The following is a 13906-nucleotide window of genomic DNA, read 5'->3' as shown; positions in this document are numbered from 1 at the left end:
ACGAAACACACCAAATTGTTGTTGTAGGCAGTTGTAAGTCCCGACTGGCACGAGGAGTTGATTTTGAAGGACTATGTTAGAAGGCAGTTTGAATTCGTGCAACATTTTCTTTGGAAACACGAGGGGGGCAGGACTCTTTCCTTTACATACACATCCTGTATCCAGGAACTGTTGATACTATCTGCAAACGTTCCACCCATTCAGAGGATCAGTTTTGTTTCTTAACCTGAAACGTCTTCGCATTGTAATCACGGAATTGCTCTCTGCAAACTCGGGAACACAAAATGATTTCTGCTGTGGGGTAGCCATTTTAAACATATTATGGTTACCAAGCAGACCAGAAGACAACTGACATCTGGTGGCTATTAATATAGCTAGATTATGTATTCATTTCTCCAATAGCCGAGCCGAGGTGCAGCGATCGATAGTTTGGACAAAATAATACTTTGTAATATGTATATTCTTTTTGGAACACCCTGTAGTTTGCAACTCGATAATAGGATCTTGCATCTCCTTTATACTCTTACTAATTTCTGATTGAGTACCCTGCAATTTAATGTGTGTATTGCTCACTTTTTTCAGCTTACCGACCATTTCTCCCTATGACTTGTCAACAACCAATACATTTTTACCTAGCTTATTTATTTTCTGAGACAGATCTGTGAATAACTCCACTTTTAATTCTTTTCCCATTTTGGACAACTTACATGTTAAATCTTTTGACAAGCCAGTACGCAACATTTTACTTAGGTCATCAAATTTTTGCATTTGTTCATTCGAAAATTCCTCCTATTTTTGTGTCACATGATTCCTAAAACTCATTAGATTATTTATTTATTTTTTTTTTTTTTTTTGAAAAATCTCCGGTTTTTTGTGTTAAGTTATTAAATTTTTGTGTTAGGTCATTAAAGTTTGTTTGTTCATTAATTTGTTTGTTTATTCATTCCTAAAATCATTGTGAGTTTCTGTCATCCCTTGTATAAGTCGTATCAATGTTGGGGTATCATTCTGAACACCTACTGAGTTGTATCTGATTACATTTGGATCCATTTCACCCAATTAGGAAATTTTAGGTGTACTGGAATCTGCACTGCCGCACCTTTTACTAACCTCAAAACCTCAAGTGAAAGAATGGATCCTGGTGATATTTGTGAATTTATTTTGTCTGCTGTAAGTAAAATCATGTTGTTAATCACTAAATTACTATCCTCAATCATAGTTGAGCTTAAATAATACTCGCACTTGTCACCTAACTCGCTGACATGTTTGTGCTCACTATAATTTCTCGGTGCATTGGCTGCAGTGACATTTTGAGCTTTTACATTAATTACTGAAAAGGCAACAGTGGTTTTATCTGTTGTATCCATTTCTGTCCTTGTCATATATAGTAATTGCACAGTTTTAAAATGAATATCCCTTTCTTAATTACATTGAGAAATTTTTTTTAAGTTATCCTGTGACATGTTATAAACATTTCTTCCAACTTGTTTTACTTTCATATACTCAGAATTATCAGCCGAAAAATTATTCTTAATAAATACACTATTTTACTTAAATACTCCAGTTTTTAGAGTTGGCGAGGAGAGGTACTACTTTTGTTAGATAACAGTGAGGTGCTGCAAAATACAACCTAGCAAGCTCCCCCTGCGGGTCCAGGGTGAGAATACCCGAGGTATTCCTGCCTGTTGTAAGAGGCGACTAAAAGGAGTCTCAACTGTTTCGGCCTTCAATGCGATGGTCCCCATTGGGGTTTGACATCCATTTTTCAAAATTCTACAGAAGTACGAGCCTTTTGGGGAAGGACACCTTATGTGGTCTATCACCAGTCCTCAGTGCACTAAGACCTTGACACTCGTCATCGTAACGGCGTCGTAACTGCACCCACTGTTCATCAATTTGGGCCTAAACACCTGACGGGTCGCACAGGTTACGCCCGTAGTGCGTCCCCATCTGCACCTTCTGACAGCTATCTGAGCGACCATTTCCCCTGTGTCATTCATCTCCTGCACCACACCCCATCCCCACGTCCCGCGAGCTGGAACATACCAAAAGCTGACTGGGGACTTTACTCCTCCCTGGCGACCTTTCCGGACCAAGATTTTCTCAGCTGTGACAGTTAGGTCGAATACCTCAGTGCTGCCGAACGTTCCATTCCTCGTACTACCTCTTCGTCATGTTGCGTTTCAGTCCCCTGGTGGAATGAGGCTTGCAGAGACGCTATCCGTGCTCGACGACGTGCTTTACGCAACTTTCGACAGCTGTGCGCTCGGAGCCGTTTGTAATTAATACAATTCATCAGCGTAGGATGTCGGCGAGTCATCAAAGACAGCAAAAAAGCTTGTTGGGCCTCTTTCACCAGCTCCTTTAACAGTTTTACTCCGTCTTCTGTCGTCTGTGGTGGCCTGCACCTGCTGTCTGGTGTTAAGGCCCACTCCTCAATACCTGGCCTGACTTCCGGTAATGAGGTACTTGTGGACACTGTGGATGTCTCCAACACCTTCGGCTGCTTTTTCGCGGAGGTTTCGAGCTCTGCCCATTACCACCCTGCCTTCCTTCCCAGAAAAGAGGCAGAAGAGGCTCGGCGACCTTCCTCCCACTCGCTGAATCTGGAAGATTATAATGCCCCTTTTGCCATGCGGGAACTCGAACGTGCTCATGCACTGTTCCGGTTCTCTGCTCCGGGGCCAGATGCCATTCACGTTCAGATGCTGACACACCTTTCTCCGGCAGGCAAATGCTTTCTTCTTCGTACCTGACCGAAGGTCAGGTCCCCAAGTGTTGGCGTGAGGCCGTCATTGTTCCCATACCCAAACCCGGGAAGGATAGACACCTTCCTTCTAGTTACCGCCCCATTTCTCTTACAAGCTGTGTCTGTAAGGTGATGGAGCGCACAGTTAACGCTCAGTGGTTTGGATTCTTGAATATCGACGGCTACTTACTACTATTCAATGCGGCTTTCATCGACGCCGCTCCGCTGTTGACCACCTTGTGACCTTGTCGACGTTCATCATGAACAACTTTTTGCGAAAGCGCCAAACGGTAGCTGTGTTCTTCAATTTGGAGAAGGCTTACGATACCTGTTGGAGAGGAGGTATCCTCCGCACTATGCACAGGTGGGGCCTACGTGGTCGCCTGCCTCATTTTATTGATTCATTTTTAATGGATCGAATGTTTAGGGTACGTGTGGGTTCCATATTGTCCGACGTTTTCCTCCAGGAGAACGGAGTGCCTCAGGGCTCCGTTTTAAGTGTAGCCCTTTTTGCCATAGCGATCAGTCCCATTATTGATTGCATTCCACCTAATGTCTCCGGCTCTCTTATCGTCGATGACTTTGCGATCTACTGCAGTGCCCAGAGAACATGCCTCCTGGAGCGCTGCCTTCAGCGCTGTCTTGACAGCCTATACTCGGGGAGTGTGGCTAATGGCTTCCGATTCTCTGAAGAGAAGACGGTTTGCATCAACTTTTGGCAATATAAAGCATTCCTTCCACCGTCCTTACATCTCGGTCCCATTGTTCTCCCCTTCATGGAGTCAATGAAGTTTTTGGGGCTCACACTGGACAGGAAACTTTGTTGGTCTCCGCATGTCTCTTATTTAGCTACCCGTTGTACAAGTTCTCTTAATGTCCTACGTGTTCTTAGTGGTTCATCTTGGGGAGCAGATCGCACTGTCCTGCTTCGCTTATATCGGTCCATAGTCCGATCAAAGCTGGATTATGGGAGCCTCGTCTGCTCGGCCATCCCTCTTACGCCGTCTCAACTCCATCTGTCATTGAGGGTTACATCTTGCAAACGGAGCGTTCTATACCAGTCCCGTCGAGAGTCTTTATGCTAAAGCTGCCGAATTACCATTGACCTACCGGCGCGACGTACTGCTTTATCGGTATGCCTGCCAGCTGTTGTCAATGCCCGACCACCCCTCTTATCAGTCCTTCTTCGACGATTCTCTCGACCGTCAGTATGGGTTGTATGTGTCTGCCATGCTGCCCCCTGGAGTCCGCTTTCATCACCTGCTTCGACAATTGGATTTTGCCCTCCCTACCACCTTCAGAGAAGGTGAGAGCCCGACACCACCTTGGCTCCAGGCTCTGGTTCACATTCATCTCGACCTCTGCTCGCTCTGGAAGGAGGCTACTCCGGATGCAGTGGTTTGCTCACGGTTTGTCGAACTTTGTGCGCGACTCGCAAATAACACCTTTATTTACACTGATGGCTCCAAAACTGGCGATGGTGTCAGCTGTGCCTTTGTCGTCGGGGACGTCACCTTTAAATACCGGCTCCTCGACTAGTGTTCCAGCTTTATGGCCGAGCTTTTTGCTCTCTCTCTCAGGCCGTTCAGTATGTCCGCCGCCACCGCCATTCTCCGTATGTACTCTGCTCTGATTCACTCGGTGCTCTTCTGAGCCTTGGAGCTCCATATCCAGTCCATCCCTTGGTGCAACGGATCCAGCAATCCCTCCATTCTTTTGCTGATGATGGCTCTCCTGTTAGCTTTATGTGGGTTCCAGGCCGTGTAGGAGTGCCTGGGAATGAGGCTGCTGATGCTGCGGCCAAGGCTGCAGTCCTCCTGCCTCGGCCAGCCTCCCTTTGTGTCCCATCGTCTGACATTAGTGGGGTTGTTTGTAAGAGGTTTGTGTCATTATCGTGGGATACTTGGTTGTCGCTTCAAGGAAATAAGCTCCGGGCCATAAAACTGTTCCCAACAGCTTGGACAACCTCCTCCCGACCATGTCGGTGAGAGGAGGTCATTTTGGCCAGGTTGCGGATTGGGCATTGCTGGTTTAGCCACCGCTACCTGCTATCCCCGCCCCGCAGTGCCCTAGTGGTATTGCATTGACAGTGCACCATGTTTTATTGTCGTGTCCCCGTTTTAATCAATCTCGTGTTGTTCTGTCTCTGCCCTCTACCCTGCTGGAAATTTTAGCTGATGATGCTCGAGCAGTTGCTTGTGTTCTTCATTTTATTACTTTGACGGACTTATCCAAAGACATCTAACTCTTTTAATTATTTTATCTGCGTCTTTGTAAGAACTTTCTTGTGTCCCCCCCCCCCCCCCCCTTGAGTTGTACCGGATTATATGTGCACTTACATTTGTGACTGGGCACTAATGACCTCAGTAGTTGAGCGCCCTAAAACCCCACAAAAAAAAAAAAAAAAAAACCTAGCAAGCTATAAGTTAGAATTTTCCTACGTTCTCAATGTGTTCCCTCCTCGTAGTTTCCATGCAGATTTTATTCTCCATCCATGGATTTCCTTCTTTTGTGATCCTTTATCTTTTCTGCTTGGCAGTGCTATTTGCTTCATCTCACAAACAAAACAAAAGATAATTAATACACTGGAATAATTTTACAACATGTTTTATATATTTTGATTACTTCAGTTATCTATACTCGGCATTGTTCTTTTTACGGTCACCAGTTATACTGGTGTTCAAGTACTGGCACCATAAGGAGGTGCGAATAATGTAGATTATTTAGAGGTGTGTGGCTGGTGAATGCTTTCACCAGCAGCAATTCACGCATCTTTAAGTATGCACCTCCACAGTCTCTTGCTACTATTACCACTTAAACAGTCTAGATGGATCGACATATTAACTCTTCTTGCAACTCGGTGATGTTTACCTCTTCTTTCTTGAAGAAAAGGATGCGCTATCCATCTCTTGTGATAAATAATGCAGTACAATACAATAATAAGTAATGTCACCATTATATCTGAAGATCACAGGTTGTGGTGTATCCAGATTTAATTTGGAGGAGAAATTTAGAAAGGAAAGAAATTGCCTCCATTTCCTGATGATGTATTTATCTTTTTTTATGTTACCTGACATATACGCAATACGTCCACCCAGAATCGAGGACAGGAAGAAGACAGATAGTGTAAGGGTGAAAAATTTGATATGTGCTTGAGGAAAGATTAGAATATAGATATATGTTTATCTTTATTTTCGTACATCTCTCTTTTTGGTGCAGGTGTGTTTGTATTGCATTGTGTTCCAGTACTTATTCAATGTCATACTCTTTACAACTAAACTAGGCTGATGTAAAATTTAATTGGGAAAATGTATTTAGAGCTTCCAAGAATTTCAATACATCAGCATCAAGGAAAGTGGCATGGTATGCAGAATAGAACCACGTGACATTTACAAAATGCTGAAACCAAACCAGGGGCTGAAGGCTTAGGATCGTAGAAAAGACCCGTCCAAGTGACCCATAAAAAGGTTGGCATAGGAAGGAGCTATCCTGGTTTCCATGGCTGTGCACCTGATCTGTCCCTCAAAGGTGAAGTTGTTACTAATAAGTATAAAAGTTGATTAAGATGAGCAGAAGGGATGTCATAGGTTTGGAATCTGGTGGGTGCTGGTTGAGATAATGTTCAGTAACAGATAGATCACATACACAAGGATGTTGCAACCTTCCTCTATGCAAACAACCTTTGAGGGACAGACATACAAAGATATCAGATGCACACCCATGGAAACCAGAATAGCACCTTCCTATGCCAACCTTTTCATGGGTCACTTGGAGGGGTGTTCTCTGAGATCCATAAGCCTTCAGCCCCTGGTTTGGTTCAGATATTTTGATGACGTTTTTGTCATATGGACTGATGGTGGGGCTGACATATTGAAATTCTTGGAAGCTCTAAATACATTCTCCCAATTAAATTTTACATGGTAATATTCTGCATCCCGAGCCACATTTTGTGATATTGATCACTGTAAGAAACAATTTGAGTCACTCAGTACTATCTTAGTCTTGAATGTATGCAGGCGTTACATTGACAGGGGTATGACTCTCCCCTATCTCCACGGCATCCTTGTCAGACCTTATGCTCCTTCTGTACCCATTTCCCTATACTGTGGTTCTTACCCCTGTGACTGTCCTCTTTGTAAGAGTAACTGTATGCACCCTCCTACCACCACCTATACCAGCCCTGTAACTGGCAAGACATATACTATGAAAGGAAGAGCTACCTGTGAAACGACATGTCATGTAACAGCTGTTACGTAAACACTGTTTCATCTTCTATATTGATATGACTACCACGAAGTTATCATTTAGGATGAGTGGTCATTGACAGAGGGTTTATACTGGCAACACACAATATCCTGTTGCAGAGCGTGCTCTACATGACAGTCATGACTTTGGTGCCTGTTTCACTACACGTGCCGTCTGGATTCTCCCTTCTCCCCTCCTCTCTCCCACCCACCTCAGAACTCCGCTGGTGGGACCTGTCATTACAACACTTTGTTTCTCGCCACCCAGCTGGTCTTAATTTACATCAATTTTCTTTAGTATCAGCACTACTTCTCAGTGGCTATTCTTTCTTCACACCTGTTTAATTTTCTCTCTCTCTTCTCTCCCCCCCCCCCCCCTCCCCCCACCTCTATCATGTATGATGCACTTATGTTTCTGCTCTTATTTACTCTTGTATGACGTTTTGTCTGTAAGTTCTTGCTTGATTATTAATCTACCTTCAACGTTTAAGTTCTCAGGTTTTCCGATCCCGTCTGCTGCAATTCCGAACAATCAGTCTTTGCTTCTCATCCCATCCAGTAAATCCCCATTGACCTGGGGCTCAGGGCAACTTTTCTGAAATCTTGCCATTTCATAAACCTTGGCAGTCCTTTCTCTTCATCCCTTTTCATTCTCGTTGTCACCCTTCAGCCAGAAGAAGGGGCTACTATTTAAGAAATCTCACACATTTGTGAGGTTAACTTTGAATAGTTTTTTCCTGTCGCCACTTGGCGAGTAGATTGCTTGCCTGCCCAGTTATGTTATAGAATCAAGAAACGTGGTAGAATATTTACAGGAATAGCATACCTTAAATGCTTCAGTTTAAAACACATTTGTATTCCTCACTTCAGAGCTATCCGTTAGAAGAATCTCTGGATGAGTAAAGTATTGTTTTTGCAACTTTCCGTTTGTCACTGCAATGTCACTTTGTAGGTAAGTGTGTCACTTCCACTCATCTATGTTAAGTTGGAGTTTAATTTTGTGATACTTTTTCTTGGACATTTTCATAATTTCTTGATTTATGGTTAAGATGGTGTGTTTCGGAGATGGCCGCTAGAAGTAAAACCCATTTTGTTTCTGTCTGCCAGCTTGTTCTCAGGTAAGTGATAGCACACTTGCGGTTTGTTCCAGGCTGGACGTGTCTTCTTGCAGAGGTCTCACTGGAGCCTTTTTCTCTCACCTCACTGCCCTACCACGACTTCACACATTGCGAATGGAAAAGATGGATTTTACAAAGCTGCAACCAGGTCTGAACAGTATCCTTGAATTGTCTGCTGTGCGCTGCCTGAGATTTGATTATTCCCGTCTTACTGGAGTGCCATTTGACCAGTTTCCAGGAAAGCTGATCAGTCTCAGGTAAGAAAAGATTGATGTCTACATGATTATGCTGCAGTTCACACTTCAGTGGTGGGCAGACGGTTTACAGAACCACTTTCAGAGGTTCCTTACTGTTCCATTTTCAAATAGCATACGGGGAAAAATGAGAACCTGAATCTTTTCTCAAGAGCTCTTACTTCTCTTATCGTATCACGATGGTCATTTCTCTGTAATATCTAAGTGGGACTCCACAAACTGTTTCGGCATTTGGAGGAGGAAGTTGGTGATTATAATTTCGTAAAAGCATCTCGCTGCAGCAAAAACTGGCTCCGTTTCAGTGGCTGCCGACAAAACTCACATATCGTATCTGAGCAACAATACAAATGTCTGTATGTAAGGAAAGTTGTGTGTTCTATTGGCTTTTTGCGGCAGCAGAACCGAATGAAATTTTCTCAGCTTTAAAGGTAGATCACTCGAGACCTCAATCTCAGTTGACGCAGCCCAAACCAGAAAATTTATGCAAGAATAACCACATCCATCAGCAACTGTAGCGTGTTGTACTGAGGGCCTGCATTCGATTCTCCGTAGTTTCAGGGGGTTTATCTCAATGGAAGGACGGGCATGTAAAGTACGTGGCTTTGAGAGATTAAGGAGCTATTTGAATGAGAAGTGATGGTAGGAAAAGCAACAGGATCTCGAAGAGTGATTTGCTGACTGCAGTACCCCTCCCTGTTCTAGTGTATTTTATTGATCGAATGAATTACAGTACTGAGAGCGCTTGAGGGAGCGAGTGAGTGTGTGCGTGTGTGAGTGAGTGGGTGGGTGAGTGCATGAGTGGGCGAGTGACTGATTTTCAACAAGTTGTGAGGGTTTGTGCCAACGAAATGCAACTTCTTGCTTTTGGGCCCTGGTGCTGGTCAAACAACCACCCTTCAAGAGCCTCAAAAGTTGTTTTTATGGTGGTTTCTGAACTACTAATAGAATGACTACGTGCATTAAATCACGAAACATTGGAACATTCATTTGACAACTAAGACATATTTTCGAAGCGAAGTCAAAATTAAATGTGAACTAACAGAACAGTTGACATGGAATGTTTAATGTCTATTTCAATTGATGAGAAGTACATGGCGAAGAGCTTCTCCAGGGGGCCTCCGAGACACAACACATAGCATTGCAGACTGAGGACACACAGTGCAACAATATAAGGATATGTTGTAAGAAGACCCCGTGTAACTGCATGGCATCCCAGGAGTACCTCAAATGTAACTTTACCACCAAACAAAAACAGCATCACACTAATATGAGGTTCATTCAAATGAAACTTGGTCAGTGTGACTACCTTTGCCTTACATGTAAGGTTGCACCACGTAACTGCAGGTATTGTGGCACCATCTATTGGTAGAGAGACTGACGAGTACGCACTGTTTGATGTTGCATAGCGCCAGTGTGGTTTCGCACCGAAGAGACGGTGGTCACACAAGTTATCGTCCACTACCGAACATGCAAGCAGGAACAACAAGGAGTGATTGCATTTTTGGCGGTCGAGGGAGTTGCAGGCTGTGAAATGTATTGACGGATCAAGGCTGTGTACGGTAAGTAGAGTCTGAGTCGTTCAAGTGTTGTGGAATGCCGCAAATGATTCCTTCAGGGATACGGGTCTCTGGAAGACGATGCCCATCCTGGACAGGTTCATTGTGTCATCTCATGGGAAATGGATCTCGTCCACGGTGATTCTGCGGTTGTCCTAGACTAAAGCATGCACTTCCGAAACCATCGTTTACTGGGTATTATCGTGGGTACCGCCCACACCATAGTGCATCAACACTCAAACTCGAAAATCTATGCGCAGTGAGTTCCCAACCAACTGACCGCCAAACAGCACAATACTCGAATGGTGCTGTCTTTGAGTCATCTGCAACATTATTGTGAGGAGGAATACTGCTTTCTGTCGCATATTGCCACAGGTGACGAAACGTGGTGTCACCATTTTGAACCGGAAAGCAAGCCTCAGGGCAAGCAGTGGAAACATGCGACTTCACCACCTCCAAATAAATCAAAGACCATGCACACCAGTTCTGGTAAGGTCATGATGCCCTCCTTTTTTGAGCACAAGGGCCCACTGCTTGTCGAGTTCCTGGAACGGGGTACCGCCACCAATGCCCAGCATTATCGAGCCATTTTACAGAACCTTAGACAAGCCGTCAAGTCGAAAAGCCGAGGCATGTTGCCCAATGGTGTTATCCTCTTGAATGATCATTCCTGCCCCCACACAGCCAATGCGGTGAAGACGACATTGCAGCAATTTCGGTGGGAAATTCTGGAACGTCCACCGACATTTAACCGTGTGACTTTCATGTGTTTGGACCTCTAAAACAAGCTGCTCGCAGATACGGATTCACAATGGATGACGAAGTTTGTGACTGGGTCCAGGTCTGGATCCAACAGCAGCCTACTAGCTTCTTCCAGGATGGAATCGACCAGCTAGTGTTGCAATTGGATAAATGTGCCAACAGTTTTGGCAACTGTTTTTAAGTATGTGTACTGTGTATAACTACATTTTTGAGTTAATAAAATTGTTACTGTTACTTTACACTGGTGACCAGGTTTTGTTTGAATGCCCCTTATATTTTAACTTGCAAACAACAATTATATTTTGGCTGACCCTACTTCTGAATATCTGTGCTTCAATCATACAAGACCATTGAGGGTACACGTCATATTCAACCCTTTTTTTTCTGTCGAGTTTTTTCATTCGCTGAAGTGTCGTGAAGTTCTACACTGGTGTATAAAACCTTTACTATTCGAAGGATAGATATTTTTAAAGCTCCAAGGGAAAGTATACTGTCAGTTATCATGGAAGACGTGTAATTTCACATGGGGAAAAAGCACTTTTTTAACTGAGAAATGTGAGAAAAATCTGGGAATTTTTTTTCTTGGCCGCAGATACACCCTGTTTTAGTAAAATTATCTGTTGTTGGAAATGGAAAATGTAGGACTATAGTACTACGATACTGGATTTCTGAAAGGATGTTATTTCAAGCTTTGAACACTTACAATAACAATTTTGAATAAAGATATCCTTTTTGAAATCTGTGTATTTCAGAAGTTATCATCTTCATCAGGCAGAGAAGAATGAGAACTTACAGGTAAGGTAGATGTATCATAAAATGGACAATTATGAGCAGGGTGAATTTTTCAACACCACATGGTTTCCACTAGATGTAAATCTTGAATTATATTTATACTGTTTATATCAGCAGCACTGACAAATGTATGGAAGAACACAGTTCCAGTAAGAATTTCGATATTTCATATATACATAGTATGTGTTTGTTGTTGTTGTTGCTGTTGTGGTGGGTTGGTGGTGGTGGTGTGGTGGTGATGGTCTTCAGTGCAGAGACGGGTTTGATGCAGCTCTCCCTGCTACTCTACCCTGTGCAAGCATCTTCATCGGCCAGTACCTACTGCAACCTACATCTTCTGAAACTGCTTAGTGTATTCATCTCTTGGTCTCCCTCTACGATTTTTACCCTCCCCACTGCCTTCCAATACTAAATTGGTGATCCCTTGATGCCTCAGAACATGTCCTATCGACTGATCCCTTCTTCCGGTCAAGTTGTGCCACAAACTCCTCTTCTCTCCAATTCTATTCAATACCTCCTCATTAGTTATGTGATCTACCCATCTAATCTTCAGCATTCTTCTGTAGCACCACATATTGAAAGCTTCTATTCTCTTCTTGCCCAAACTGTTTATCGTCCATGTTTCACTTCCATATATGGCTACCCTCCGTACAAATCTTCAGAAAAGACTTCCTGACACCCAAATTTATACTCCATGTTAACATATTTATCTTTTTCAAAAACGGTTTCCTTGCCATTGCCGGTCTACATTTTATATCCTCTCTACTTTGACCATCATCCGTTATTTTGCTCCCCAAATAGCAATACTCATTTACTACTTTAAGCGTCTCATTTCCTAATCTAATTCCTTCAGCATCACCTTATTTAATTCGACTACATTCCATTTTCCTCAGTTTGCTTTTGTTGTTGTTCATCTTATATTCTCCTTTCAAGGCACTGTCCATTCCGTTCAACTGCTCTTCCTGGTCCTTTGCTGTCTCTGAGGTTCGCCGATGACATTGTAATTCTGTCAAACTTTTTATTTCTTGTCCATGGATTTTAATTCCTACTGCAAATTTTTCTTTTGTTTCCTTTACTGCTTGTTCAGTGTACATATTGAATAACTTTGGGGACAAGCTATAAACCTGTCTCACTCCCTTCCCAACCACAGCTTCCCTCTCATGCTTCTCAATTCTTGTAATTGCCGTAGTTGTAAATAGCATTTCGCTTCCTGTATTTTACCTCTGCCACCTTCAGAATTTGAAAGAAAAAGCGTTTGACAATGTTTGCCTTGAACACACTGTAAGTCTACAAATGCTAGCTATGTAGGTTTGCCTATCTTTAACCTATCTTCTAAGATAAGTGATAGAAATGTTGGAACATGGGCGAAATATTAACCCTAAGTAATCCAAAACTGATCTTCGCCGAGATCAACTTCTACCAGTTTTTACATTCGTCTCTAAAAAATTTGTATTATTATTTTGCAGCTGTGACTTATTAAACTGATAGTTTGGTAATTTTCACATCCGTCAACAGCTGCTTTCTTAGAGATTGGAATTATTATATTTTTCTCCACGTCTGAGGGCATTTCGCCTGTCTCATAAATCTTGCTCACCAGATGGTAGAGTTTTGTCAAGGCTGGCTCTCCCAAGGCTATCAGTAGTTCTAATGGAATGTTGTCTACTCCTGGGGCCTTGTTTCGACTTAGGTGTTTCAGTGCTGTGTCAAACTCTTCACACAGTATCATATCTCCCATTTCATCATCATCTCTCTTCCATTTCAATAATACTGCCCTCAAGTACATCGCCCTTGTATAGACCCTTATATACTCCTTCCACCTTTCTGCTTTCCCTGCTTCGCTTAGGACGGGTCTTCCATCTGAGTTCTTGATATTCGTACATGCGGTTCTCTTTTCTGCAAAGGTCTCTCCAGTTTTCCTGTAGGCAGTATCTATCTTACCCCTAGTGATGTATGCATCTACATCCTTACATTTGTCCTCTAGCCATCCCTGCTGAGCCATTTTGCACTTCCTGTTGATCTCATTTTTGAGATGTTTGTATTGCTTTTTGCCAGCTCCATTTACTGCGTTTTTATATTTTCTCCTTTCATCAATTAAATTCAATCTGTCTTGTGTTACCCAAGGATTTGTACCAGTTCTTATCTTTTTACCAACTTGATCCTCTGCTGCCTTCACCATTTCATCTCTCAAAGCTACCCATTCTTCTTCTACTGTATTTCTTTCCCCTGTTCTTGTCAGTCACTCCCTAATGCTCTTTTGGAAACACTCTACAACCCCTGGTTCTGTCAACTTATCCAGGTACCATCTACTTAAATTCCTATCTTTTTGCAGTTTCTTCAGTTTTAATCTACAATTCATAACCAATAGTACGTGGTCAGGGTCCACAGCTGCCCCTGAAAAGTCTTACAATTTAAAACCTGGTTTCTAAATCTC

The 13906-nt window shown here is 43.0% G+C and overlaps 1 protein-coding gene across 3 annotated transcripts in view; it reads left to right on the top strand.

The window, feature by feature from the left end:
• The window catches only part of LOC126109776 (uncharacterized), a 136953-nt gene that overhangs the window by 118213 nt on the left and 4834 nt on the right, over nt 1–13906 (top strand). For all 3 annotated transcript variants that reach the window (XM_049914831.1, XM_049914830.1, XM_049914832.1), the window contains one exon: nt 8144–8368. In XM_049914831.1, the coding sequence (XP_049770788.1) occupies nt 8144–8368 (225 nt within the window). The remainder of the gene's footprint in view (nt 1–8143; nt 8369–13906) is intronic.

Source organism: Schistocerca cancellata, chromosome 12 (genome assembly GCF_023864275.1).
Source record: "Schistocerca cancellata isolate TAMUIC-IGC-003103 chromosome 12, iqSchCanc2.1, whole genome shotgun sequence".
Taxonomy (NCBI): Eukaryota; Metazoa; Arthropoda; class Insecta; order Orthoptera; family Acrididae; genus Schistocerca; species Schistocerca cancellata.
Note: the sequence above shows the minus strand (reverse complement) of the source record. Positions and strands in the feature narration are given on the sequence as shown.